The sequence below is a fragment of the Dendrobium catenatum genome, unplaced genomic scaffold (genome assembly GCF_001605985.2).
Source record: "Dendrobium catenatum unplaced genomic scaffold, ASM160598v2 original_scaffold_158855, whole genome shotgun sequence".
In the NCBI taxonomy this organism is placed as follows: Eukaryota; Viridiplantae; Streptophyta; class Magnoliopsida; order Asparagales; family Orchidaceae; genus Dendrobium; species Dendrobium catenatum.
Genome location: NW_021477281.1, coordinates 24,677 through 39,019, shown reverse-complemented (window position 1 = coordinate 39,019; position 14,343 = coordinate 24,677). Strand labels below are relative to the sequence as shown.

Below are 14,343 nucleotides of genomic sequence, written 5' to 3'. Positions count from 1 at the left end.
TTTCGACTCCACCACATTGAAGACTTATCCATTTCAATTGTTGACATTGGTTCCGTTCAGCGTCTTTGATGGGAAGGATCTTCTCTATTTAATTGATTGCAAAATACAGTGATTTGTTAATTTTTTTTGCTGGAAGAACCTCCTCCTTCAAATGATAGGGAAGTACTGAGTTCGCAAGTAATCATTAGGAATACTTGAGTTTGCAAGGAAAACCTTTCCCAATGTGTTATCCGAATTAAAAAGGCTTAACACAGCATATTGCAGTCCTGAAACGTCTCAGCAGCCTTATAGGCTTTAATTTCCCCTTCTTCAAATTTCAAGCACTAGTAATCACTCTCGTAGGAACAATGTGACACTAACAACCTTCATTAAGGGCCTTCCTCTACAACCTCCTTTTATATCATTCCTGATTGATGCAGGAATATCAAATTTTTTACATATATTGAAGAGAATTTTTCTGAAATTCCCTGATTACTCTTGCTTGCATTTCTAATAATCTGTTGTTTGTTTAACATAATCCAAGGCCCATAAGAAGGTATGATAGATCTTCTTTAATTTTTTCCTCTGACTTTTCCCCTCTAATTCCTTTTCCGTCTACCTCTATTGCGGATTCTTCAAATTTTTAAGAGTTGTGTGGAGAGTTACAACCATTCCATGATTCACAACATGCCAAATTTTTTTTTTTTTCACACCACTAGCAATTAATAAGGCAGGGAAAAAAGGAGAGGATAGTAAATAGTTCCTTTGGAAATAAGAATATTCCAAAATGATTGTCCAATTTGAATATCTTTTGAAAAGAATATTTAAAGGAATATTCTTTAAAAAAAACTATTTTGAAATTTATAAAAAAATTGATGTTTTAGCAGGGACGGTTATATCCAGTTTTAACAAATGCCTTGCCCTTATCAAGAGGATATTCCACATCCTAATTACCCATTTTGAGAACCTCCTTTCCCGGCCATACTTAGTCGCCAGAAAAACCTTGGTGGGAAAAATTGTGTCTCACCACGCAGATTTTGATTTCTCCTATTTTGTAATCGAATACTGCATTAAGAATAAAGTACAATCTAGAGAGATTGACACAATATTCTACAATGGATTCAATATCAGAATAGGGTTTTGAAAATTGATATTTCTATAATCAAACATAGTTTAAAGAATAACATATCATCTCAAAAGATGAACATGAAATTCTATAGAATATGTTTAAAAATAGAAATATATTTTTTTAAAAAAATTTATTCATTCTTTTATTTAGATATGACAAGAAGAATATTATATCATCTTAAAAGACGAACATAACATTCTTCAAGATATCCAAAAGTGAGAATGAGTTTTATAAAATTCATCATTTCTAAAGTTAAATATAACAAGTATAATATTATATTATCTGAAAAGATAATAATAACATTCTATAAATCTATTCAGAATTAGAAATGAGGTTTTAAAAATATCTACGTTCCCAAAGATTCTTTCCTTGTTTTATACAAATAAAACAAGGTTTATTTTAGTCTGGGGTTCTCAAATCCTTATAGAGGCAAGCCCCTATAGTTAATTACATCCTAGGAGAGAAGCTCCTAAGAAAACTCTCGATTAAAGTAGTGATTTCATACCCTTTTGAGTACAAAGTAGAAGACAAGGAAACAGAAGTAGGAATTTTTCAAGAAGAAAGCTCCATGTTGAACATTTTTTAGCGGGTCAAAGGAAGAAAAGTAGGAGGCGTCGAATTCTGAGAAGCTCAGAAGTAACCTTAGTCTATCCTATGTTGGGCTTTATATTTTAAAAGAGAAATTTTATATTTAAGTTGACATTTTATTAAAAATTTGGGATTATATTCCCGGAGGGCGAGGACTTAAGATCTAAAAAGAATCTGCCTCAGAACCTAAATCTAATTTGGGTACTATAAAATAGTGACCCGAACCTAACTAATGAAATACAAATCTGGACTTATCCCGGCCTAGATTGGGGAGCCAGCTAACCACCTAAACACTTTAAAACCATGTTTCAAGTCTCTTATGAAAGATAGGTAGGGACGTTGCTTAAGTTTTAATGAATTGGGGCCGACATCTAAGATAATTCCTAATTAGCCCCTCAACTTATGTAGGGTGAATTATGCCTAAAAATTCAATTAATATTTTAGGCACTTTTTAATTTGTATCTAATGCAATGCATGCTAATTGACTCGAATGCATAAAATGAATATGAAGCAGTTTTAAAATTAGGCTTAGAAAATTGGTTTTTCCCTAGAGATTGCACAACTTCCCCTTGAAGGTCAAGTGGTCTGCCAGAACCCGCAGGCGGGGAGGTGCTTAACAAGAAAGAGAAAGTATTAATATGCTTATGCTGACTCTCAGTGGTCCCGAGCTTACTTCTTAGATCGTTAGAGTTACTATGTGAGCCTAAAAATTTTATTAGAATTACAAGTAGAAAAATTTTATACGTACCCTTACGAAAAAATCTCTCTGATTCGAATCCTGGATAAAACAAAACACGACATGCAAAGGCCCTAAAAAAGCTATTGCACAAATAATATAAACAATCAAATTTAATAATCCAAAATATAATGTCCAATGTCCATATAATTACACCCAGAATTTGCAGAAAAGTAAAGTGGCCGGGCACCACTGACAACAAACCCGGATTCTAATCCTAAGAATGACGCAAGTGATTTTTGAACTGGGATATACTGTTCCTTGAATCTTTATTTCTTCGTCTTCTTTCTTCATTTCTTCATTTCATCCTTTCTTCTTCTACGAACTCTTTGGATCTGTCAGATCTGAATATCCAAATGAAAAGAAACTCATGCCTAAAGGGGGTATTTTCTTTTCTATTTGGATACTAAAGTCATCCTAATTTGGCTTTTCAAATAAAAGAGAATAATCCTTTAAGGTATATTCTCCTTTCTTTAGATTCCAAATTAGATATGATATCCCACTTTCAAAATCACTTTCACATTTTTCAAACACATTTACAATACATTACATTTCACGGAAAGAAAAAGAAAATTTAGACCACCTGCAAGGTTATCCTAAGCAGTTTATAATAAAAATCATCCCAAGCAGTTATATGTATACATTTAAATTAAATCCACCAGCCACACTTGGCCACACTCCTTATTTGGGGGCTAAGCAGCTGAAGCACCTGTAGCATTTATAAAATTTATTAATCAATTAGCCCCCTTTTTACTTCCCTGCATGAGTGTGACCACCTGCAGAAAATTTTGTTAACAACCAGATCGCTCCTAACCTATGGGTAATCTAATCGTCAATCAAATCATATCATAGAGTACAATAACAGTAAATAAACAAACACACCAATAATTTTACAACCAACATGCAGTGAAAACTGAGAAAAAGCCCGTCACACAACAGTAAGAAAGTAAACACCGGCCTAACCTAAAACTAGAGTCAGTTGTCCTAGGAAACAAATCTAAGTGTGTGTAGTAAGCTGTGAGATTTTAATATGTCCTAGGACAATTATTGGCTAAAGTTTTCTAATTGATTGAATTTTAATTTAAAAATATTCACTAATCCTTAGGTGAGGTGTCACAAAATTTTCTATGTTATATGTTTCTATCCTATAGTGTGCATGCATCCTAAGTCAAGATTTTCTAAGACTCGGTCCTTAATTTTTATCCTTAAGTGTTACTACTGTTGTATAGGGTGAAATTTTTGTTATTACTAACCCTTAAGACATTTCGCACATGTAAAAAGATTTAGGGATCTAAAATCAAATAAAAGTAAATCTAATAAAATTGAAGTTACTACAGGGACCTAAAGGAAGGGTTCGCACAAACCACATCAAGGGGCCCCTAAAGGTTTTCTAAGTTTAAAATACTTACAGTCAATGGGGGCTATGACCCGGTGTTTCCGCCCGTAGCACCTCTACCTGGTTGGATAGAGGTGACTGACGTCATTAGCTCCTTGTCCTTTTGTTCACTCGACTGGTACCGTTCCTCGTAGTTTATGCAAATAAAGAAAAGAAAATAAGGAAAAACAGGGCTTAGAAAACACATTTAATAATTAATAATAAAATAAATCAATTTTTCACTAAAAATAAAGACGTACCTTTCTTCGGGCTTGAATGCCAGTTTGCTTGAATGTCTTTTGAACTTTTTCATTTCTGAATTCATATTATATACCTTTCCAACATTCACCTCGAGGCAACAAGAAAAGGGAAAAAGAAGAAAAGAGAGAAAGAGGTAGAGAAAAAAGATAACATTCTTTAAAACTTCTAATTTTCCAAACATATAATTTCACTTTTTCCAAAAACTCGCACAAATTCCACCTTTTAATGCACACAAGTTTACTTTTCAAAATCACACACTTATACTTTACTTTTTACATACACCTTTAACCTTAATTCGAAACACACACATTTTCAAAAATCACACACCACACTCTCCACTACAAAAATATTAGTTCCCAACACATTTCATTTTTCCCAAAATTCAAACATCTTACTTTTCAAAATCACTCTTATATTTTTCAAAACATACACCTATCCACTTTTCAAGTCACCCATAAATTTCATTTTTTAAAACCCTTTACAAATTTCAATCTTTCAAAAAATCACATACTTCAAGTTTCATTTCTCAACACACATAAAATCCAAATCAATACGCCAAACACTTCACTATTCAAATATCACACACTACACTTTACCATTCATCTTTTAACATAACCACTTTCATTTACTCGAAAGCACAAAGCACTGTTTACTTTCAAAATAAATTTCTACTTTTATTTCCAAACATACAATTTTACTCTTCCAAAACTCACACAAATCTCACTTTTCAAATCACCCAAGTTTATTTCTCAAACCCATCTTTTCACTTTTTCACCTTTCAAAACACACAAGTTCCAAAATTCAAAAATATATATTTTCCACAAAATCAAATACTTTACTTTTTCACTCTTTATATATATTACCTTCCACACAAAACAATTTTCTAAACAAAACACACAATTGACCTTTCAAAATAGACTCAAGCTTCTATACTAAAGAAAACGTCTTTATAATATAAATGAATCAAGGTCCTTGCCATGTTTCTCTTTAAGAACATCAAAAAGCTCCTTTGCAAACACCTGATTAAGGAAGTGATTATCCATTCATATTGTAATATTATATTTATTAGTAGTGCTATGGAGAAAAAATATAATTAATAATAATAAGTTAATATACAGTATATTTAATATTAGTAATGCTAGCAAGGTTTTAACCTCTATTTTTCTATTATAACAGTTTTTAATAATTTCATATTAACATATAATTCAAAATTTAGTAACATTTTTGTATTATTAAACTAAAAAGCATTGGTGGAAAGCCTCCTTCAATGATTAAGAAGGAGCAAAAGTAGAAAAAAAAAAACAAGTTATAACCAATGATTGCTAATTAACATGCAGTCCTTCACTAAGTTATATTAAGAGGAAAATTATACACAATAATATATAATTTCCCTAACAAATTAAAAAATAGCTTATCTAAGTAACCTATTATAAATTATCCATAAAAATTAAAACTTGATTAAAAGTCAGCATGCATAGCCTAAAAATTTATGTTTCAAAATTAAATATTGTGTTAATTAATCACTCTAATCAACACACTCACACTCTCTCTATAAATTATTTTAGAACAATAATAGGTTTGGATTGAATTTGTGGATTATTTGATTTTAAAAATTGACCGGTTTCATTAAATCCTAGCCATTTCTAGAGCAAAGTCGAAAATTTTTTATTCAGTGTCTTGATCAACCCATTTGAACTCGAGTGTCAAAGTCGTGTCTGACGGCTCAATATGTATCAAATAAAGATAAATATTAAAAAGGTAGTTAACTCATGTTGCGATGGCTTGCAGCCAACTTGGCATGCACCCAGCTCTCACAAGAAGAGGATTAGTTTCTCTCACATTAGGTTGAACTCTAAGAACCTTCCTCCATAAAGACTTCAAACCAAGCAACGAACAACAACATGCATTAGAAACAGGATATTTCAACTTTTGTAAAGTTAGACTAAGGCTTTCGTTGGGACGGCTTTTTCAATTGTTTCTAAAACGGAGTTTTAGATTCAAAAATTAAAAAAATTTGTACTAAAACTACCGTTTTAGAAATGCCAATTAAAATAGCCGTCCCAAACAAAGCCTAAGGCTTCATTTGGACCAATTTTCTTACTGCTTCTTAAGCAGTTTTCTAGTACAAAAATTTTAAAATTGTGTACTAAAAAGACAGCCAGTCCAAAGAAGCCCTAAAACAAAATCTCATGTGGTTAAAGTGCATGATTGAAATAAGTGAAATGTTTTGTGAGATTAATATACTTTGATAGAAAGACAAGTGGTACCTAGTGGACAAGATGCCTCTTATCCTTTAAGAAACCAACTATACTTTCCTATCATCCATTGTGAGCTAAAAGTGAGTATATAAAAACTATCACCAATAAAATATAAGGAATCAAGGAGATGTAGATTTAAGAGAAGACTCCTTAGACATTTATTTATATACAAGATGGGATGGCATATGGAATATGTCCAAGAGATATACTTTTCATAAAGTGCTAATTAATATGGTCAGCAATCCTATTCTTAAGGGGTTGGCCTTGTATTATTATAATTATAATTATTATTATTATTATTATTATTTCATTTTTTTCTTTTTATTGTAAGACATCAATTCAAGCTTATTTATTTCACACTATATATATATAAATCTTTTTAAAAAAGTTAATTATCTTGCATAATATTTTAAATTGCATTAAAATCATTATATTTGAAGTCCATATGAATGCATTCAATGCAAACTCTATTCTTTGAAATCTGTTGGGTTCTCTTTATTCATAAAGAAATTGTGGGCTCCAAAAATTCGAACCCGACCTCCTTTTCTTCGGGGGGAGTTTTAACATATTTAGTTCCGAGGTAAATTTTAGAAGGCAGATGGGTTTGTAGATAAGACACTACCTAGAGATTTCGCCCTCATTTTGCGGGGTCATAATAATCCGAGTTCTGGTTTCCTATAGGCCTAAGCCCCTATTATTAATTAGCCCTCCCGATAATGAGAGAGAATGTTTGATTAAGGCTAGTCATCAATCAGATACATTTTTAGAATACATGTTATATGGCATATAGTAACAGGAATTGACATTTGGAATTTGAACGGTGTTGGATTTTTTTTTTAAAATTAAAATTTCACCACCTTGCACTTAAAATATATTAGTGGGGGGAATGGATGATGTACCCGATCAATATCCCATGGTGTCATCATCACGGGCCATCATGATCCCTAGTCTACTTAGTCATAGGAGGTAGTTGACCCAACTTGATAAAAGGATCCTTGTTGGTAGACATGGGTTGATTCGTCTAAGTGGACAAATTTGAATCCACCTTAGCTAATAGAGGGCTCAGTGCCCTATCGATTATATCCTGTTGATTCATATCTCAAGGATTTGATGTCATTAATGAACGTATTGATTCAACCATAACTGTTATCTCGTGGTGCCATTTAGAGATAAAACAACTTGGTTCAAAGGGCCCTAGGTTATAATTGTTTATCCTACAGTTCTATTTGGTGGCAAAATCACTAGTCAGAGGATGTCTACCACATCCTTAGTAGCAGGATATTATTTTGAAAATGAATCCAAATGATATTCTTGACCAGATATTAGCTCTTTATGAGCTGAAGTAGTTTTCAAGTTGTTATCCTCGGGAAACTATTATGGATGGTGGATAAATTATGCTTTAAGTATTTGATGGTTGGGTCTCAATTTTAATTATTTGAAATTAAATTTTTTTTTTTTGAGTTTTGAATTTTGAATTGGTATTTGAGCTGGCATTTGAAAATATTTAGAATTAACCCATCCGGTTGAGATTTTTTGTTCAACACGGCCATCATTAGGCTAACTGGGGTCATTTGAAAATACTTTACGGTTTGTGAGAATTTAGAGGCATTTGAAATGGTTGGAGTTAACCCCTCTGGTTGAGATCAACATTCAACATGACCATAATCTGGCTATACAGGCATTTTTATTGACTAAATCTTGTCGACCCTGTCAACTTAATAATAGGGGATCAGGTTCATCGGTTGTATGATTTTATTAATGAATTTCTTTATTCATTATCCTTAAAGGCTTTATATGAATGTATAAAATAGTTATTCTGGTCGAACACCTTGACCGTATATTTATTTAATAATTTGAGCCAAGTCGATTCTTATCTATACATATAAAAGACCAGGCTCGAACTATGTTCATTTATTTACCCACGCAGCATCTTTAGCTATCAAGTGTGTATTCATAATACACTCACAGGGGCCCATAAAGGTTTTTGTATTGCACTTGCCCCCTTTTGTGTATCTTTTTGCATGCATATTACAATGCATGTGTGGGTTCATTTTTATAATATTTTGACATTGATTTGTTGTGTGGGTGACCGCCATTTGAAGGTAGCATTATATTTCGATGCTCATTCATGCCTTTCGTCCGCTTGTAAAAATATTGCAGATTTGGTGGCATTACATAGCACTATAATCATTTTCCCATTTCATATTAGTAGACTATTGTGTACTACTTATTGTTTTATGTAGATAGATTATAGTGCACTAACGAATCTCCTACTTTATTGTAGATAACTTCATTCATCATGAGCTTTTGTGCTAGCTCGTATTTGCTACAATTCTTCTGCTTTGTCTATAACCTTTTATATATATTTTTAGATTGCATGTTGGGTATATGACGGGTCTTCTACAATGACTTGTATGAGTTTGCATTTATCATCAATCGATCACCTTTTCTCGCAAGAGATCTACATAGTTGTCTTCCTCTGGGTGGTTGTTGATTGAGAGCATTCTCTACCTAGTACCAATCACCATCCACAAGCATATTATTAAGCATATAAGGATTCATTATAAAGAACATTTTGCCGACAGTAGAGGCTATTTGCATTCACTGTACGATTCACTGGGGCAATAGGATATGATATTTGATTTATATCGACTATTTTAACATCTTAACAATTATTCATCACCTCTTGTTACAAAAGTTTGCATGTGTTTTGTATATATTACTGATATAGAACTCTTGCCTTCAGATGGTGTCTCATACATATATCTATGCTCATAGAAGATCGGCCGTCCTTGCAATATATTTTTTATTGCTAGTTGTGTGTATGTTTGAATTCACAACATGCTGTCTATCAAACATCTTCTGCTTGTATGAGACTAATGCATTTGCTTATATGATTGATCTATAGGTGAGTTGTGTTCACTACATTTCCCTCATCTGTGTTTGCTAGAGATTCATTGAACTCACTACATGTAAATCTCAATAATCTACAAGAGGTTGATGCATCTATTTGCAGATTGTTGTTGACTTTCAGGTTGACTACATTCATTGCTAGTTTTTCCACATACATTTGTCAACAATCTACTGTGTTCATTGTATTTTTCCTTTTAATGTTCATGGAACTAATTTGTTACTTAATGTATGTTCTTGTAAGATTGATACAAGTGTCACTTATTGATTAGTATCACTTGTTTATGGTTTGCAATGATTATTGGGATGTTCTTGCACATTTATTTACAACCAGTTTATATCTCCTTATTGATTATTGTTTGCAAGCAAATCATGTATTTCCTTTGAGAGCAACATATCATGGCATGGAATTCAATCAAGTTATCTACAACTACTTATAAGAAAGTAGAGTTTGCAAGTCTATTATTCACCACCAACCTTGCAAATGTTCATTTGCATTTAATTTTGACCTTGTAATTTTTCAACATTCCATTTGAAAATATTGTGTTATTGTTCAAATGAAGTTCCTTATCAATCTATCATTTTATTCACATCTTAAATTCAAGTTAAGCTCAAAGTCATTTGAGTTCAATTCCTTATAATACAAGCATGTTCAAGCTCCATGTAATGGTGTTCAGTTCTCTATAGTTTTCTCATTCAAGTCGAATGCCCACAAGTTTCTGCTCATTTCAAATTCAAGTTCATTATAATTCATTCAGGTCCATTATGTTCAATCAGCAAGTTCAAGTTCTCATTCAAATTACAAGTTATTTTTGTTCAGATTGTTCAAGTCATGGTTCATGTTAACATTTATTTAGATTCGAGTTTATTTGAGTCCAAATCCCCTACACTTAGTTCAAATTAGGTCCTCCATTTGCTCTGAATTTTGGTAGCCTCTTGGTGTCTCCCCTGTTTAGGGGAAACTACAGGAGTCTTAGTCTGCCCACCATGTCAAGAAAGACGTGCATGGTCAGTGTCAAGGGACACTATGGTTGTAGTCTTTGTCATCCACTACGCCAAGAAAGGCATGCATTGGTCTTCAAAAGTACCTGTTTGAAAAAATAAGTTTTTCCCTGCATATGGGTACTTATATTTTCGCCACCGTGCTAAGAAAAGCACACACAGGGATTGCCTGCCTCGCCATAGGCACCGCACTGAGTTACCTCCCACCACATTAAGAAAAGCGTGCATAAGTCCCTCGGTGCGCTACAAATGCCAAAAATAGGACTTTAGGGGGATTACTTGTCTCGCCGCTAGCACCGCAATGAATACCCTCACACCGTGCTAAAAACATCGCTCATGGACAGTCGTTCACCGCATTACAAGTGACAAGAATGAGTTTTCAACGTTTATGAGGTTATACCTTGGCAAGGGAACATCGTTGGAGTGGGCATATATATCGAGGTTAGGGTGCCGTTCCTCTCTCTCTCTCTCTCTCTCTCTCTCTCGGCTTACAAGAGAAGTTGACACAGGCAAGGGATCGACAGGGTTAGGGATTAGGCCATCTGAAGGTTCAAATGCAGGTGGAGGATGACGGGATTTATGAAGATCAGGCTTCAAGAGATCAGGGCTAGAGGTTAGCTTCGGATTGATGGGATGAAGAGGTCGGTCTTGGTTAGTTCGGCTGAGATGTGGGAGGAATCAGAAGAGGGAAGTGGGCTCGTGGCTTCAATGACCTGAGGAGGAAGATTGGAGGGTCGGATAGAGGATCTTGGGATGTTGTTACTGTTGCAGAGATTTGGCGTTGGCTATAGCTAGGGATCAGGAAGCAGCGACGGGAGCTTCAAATTCGACTGGAGCTTGACTGTGCAAGAAGGATTGCGAGAGGAGCTACAGATCTTATGTGCATGAAATTGAAGAAGTGGCAGCGTTCATTTTGTTCCTTTTAACAACACAAATGAGAGGGAGAGAAAAGATGCATGCGTGCTGTGTCCGAAACAACACCGCTTGCGAAGTATGGGAAGGCCTCGTAGAATTCTATATAATTAAGTTTTCATTTGAAATTGCTTTTTTCTTTTTCTTAAAGTACAAAAATTAATAAGTAATTTTTTTACTAGAAATTTGTTTTAAGAAACAGAAAGAGAACCGTCACAACTGAAACCTAAGCCTCTTCTTGATAGTTATACTTTCATGATGCAATAAGAGTACTTAAGAAATTGTAGTATTTATGAAATTGAAGAAAATAGCTCTAATCATATCGAAGGAAATAATATGGTGATTTCAAATCATAGCAGCGGCATAAATTAATGATATTTAAAATATTCTTAGTGTTCGTTTGGGATAGCTTTTTTACTACTTTATAAAATAATTTTTTAGTACAAAAATTTCTAGTTCAATAAATTTTTTTATTAAAAAAAAACAACTTTAGAAAGCAATAAGAAAGTTGTCTCAAACATAACCTTAGGGGCTGTTTGGTATCGGATATATAGCGGGATTTAAGTCGGATTTATGTTAAATCCAGCCAAACAGTTTTTGTGCGCGCGTTAAATCCCAGGATTCGCTTAATCCCGGATTTACGTATTTATGGCTTAAAATTCGGGATTTAGTAAATCTGAGGGCTAGCCGGATTTAACAGGATTTATCGGAAGAAGCGGGCGAAAAGGAAAAAGTTACCTTCAAAACCAGCGAGCTCTCGTTCTTGCTTCCGATCAAAATGTCGTAACTTCCGATCCGGGTTGAGGAGAAAGTCATCACAGGAGCGAAGTCAAACAACCACGAAGGAGCCGCAGAAGCGACGCGTGCAATCTATACACTTGCAAAGCAACAAAGTTGAACATTAATGACGAAAAGAGAAGATGAAAGGTAAACAATAGACGCATCTAAAAATTATTATTGATTAACTTAATTAATATAATTTAAATTATTAATAATTAAGTAAATTAATTAAATAATTAATTATATAATTATCTTCTGCACATTTAAATCCCTAATTGCTATCAATTTTGAAATATGTTACCAAACAGTTTCTCAGGATTTAACAGCATTTAACATTTGACATACAAAACAATTTTCAGGATTTAACATATTTCGAATTTACTAAATCCAGATTTACAGGATTTACTAAATCCCACTAAAGTTAAATGTTTAAGTGTTGGGTGTTATTAAAAAAGAGATTTATAATGTAACCCGAAGATTGTTATCCTTTTCTCGACAATACACAGTTATATTTTATTAGATTATCAACTTTAAAATTCCTATCAAAAGATATTTGAAATTTAAAATTTTAAAGAAACTAGATATTATACAAAAATATAATCTCGTCGGTAACAAATTATTCTAATTTATTAATAATAAAATTATTATGTATTAAAAATAATTATTAAAACTTATTTTATTTATTATAAAATAGTTATAAAAAATAATTCCTCGTCGTGGTGGCAACGTCTTCCTCTTTTCTTTAGGGAAGTTCCTTTTTCTATGATTTTTTATTTTGGGCTTTTGTTGGTTTTGGTTCTGCCCGACGCTTGCCGGCATACTGCCGAAGTTATGTGACTCTGGCTTTTTAGGGGTTTCTTCTTTTCGTGGTATTCCCTCTCTTTGGATTTCGGAACAAGAAATCTCTACTCTGGCCGCGCCTTTCCAGTTCTCTATGGTCGGATTTTTTTCCTTCTAAGCATCCTTCTTTGGACTCTATTTGTTGGTTTTTCTTTAATCTAAAATTGAATGGTGAATTTTCTATTACGTTGCTAGACCCGTCTCATATCCTCATTAAGCTTAACAATGATCTTAATTATTGTCGGGTCTGTTTCCATGGATCTTACTTTGTTTATAACTGCTTTATGAAACTCACCAAATGGCTACCCTCTATGGACATTGGGGTGGAGTCGCCGGTTGTTCCCATTTGGGATTCTTTCCCTCTGCTGCCCCCCATCTCTTCTCTACCCATATACTTCATGGCTTGGGTTTAATCTATGGTAAGGCCCTTAAAATCGATACTGCTACTGCTATTGGGTCTAGGATATCTCTTGCTCGTGTGTTAGTGGAATTAGTTGTTACTAAATTCTATCCCGATCTTGTCTGGTTAGGCTCTGAATCTTCTGGGTATGTTAAGCATGTTGTTATGGAGAATTTACTTTCTTTTTGGTCTTCGTGTAAAAAATTTGGGCATTTTTTGGGTAATTTTTGTCCTGAGGTTGATTTCTATGTGCTGTCTAAGGTTGCTAAGAAGGATTCTATTATCTCTTATCCAATTCTCCCTTCTTCTAATGTTGAGGCTGAGCAAGTTATTTCTGTTGAACCCATTTTTCCAGCTTCAGCTTTGGGTGCACAGCCTGTGGTTCAGTTGGTTGATTTGGATACCCCTCAAGCTAATTTAATTGTTGAGAATATGGAAATTGATGTGGAAAATAATGTGAACCTTTCGGGTGGTAAGGATGATAGTGGTGATGGTTTTGTTGTTTTGTCTCCTGATGCTTTACCCTTTCTCCCTCATGGTTCCATTTCGGGTACTTTTGATCCCTTTGTGGTCTCCCGTAGAACTTATCTCAGTGCTGATAATCATGGTGGTGCTGATCGCTTGTTGTCGGTGGTGTCGGCCCCGGCTGTTTTGGGTGAAATTTCTTTTTAAGCCTGTTGTTTTGGATTGCCCTCATTAGGCTGCTGCTCTTCCATCTGAAAATTTGGGTGCAGGGGTTTGTGAGGTGTCTGCTAACTCTAGTTCGCATCAAGTCATGGTCGACTATTTAGTTAACAACAATTTTATGGATGTACCTGTTACGCTAATTTATCCTCAAAATTTAGTGTATCATGTGGGGGACTATTCAGGATTGAATGTTCGTGTGCAATTGGATTGGCTACAAGACTCATCTTATTATTATTATGATTATGTTTCTTTCGAATCGTCTGGGGATGAGAATCTGGGCAATACTTTTGCCTTGTTGCGAGATAAACCTCTTGTATCCGTTGCCTCTCGTGGTAGGGCTCGTGGAAGGGGTAGACGTGGTCGGCGATGGCGTACTTGGTTTTCTTTTTGGGTGGCTTTTTGGTTGGTTGGATAAGGTATATGTTCTCTAGGCTGGTTGGGTTATCCTGTTGGTGATGATGCGTGCACTCGTTTTGGCACTTTCAG

At 34.1% G+C, this 14,343-nt stretch overlaps 1 protein-coding gene across 1 annotated transcript in view; it reads right to left on the bottom strand.

Annotated features, from left to right (window-relative positions):
• Positions 1–12,749, bottom strand: part of LOC110103850 (fatty acyl-CoA reductase 3-like) — a 13,680-nt gene extending 931 nt beyond the window's left edge. The window contains exons 1-2 of the mRNA XM_020832710.2: positions 12,744–12,749; positions 11,889–12,020 (exon numbers count right to left, since the gene is read on the bottom strand). Coding sequence (XP_020688369.2) covers positions 11,889–12,020; positions 12,744–12,749 — 138 coding nt within the window. The remainder of the gene's footprint in view (positions 1–11,888; positions 12,021–12,743) is intronic.
• Positions 12,750–14,343: the final 1,594 nt, after the last annotated feature.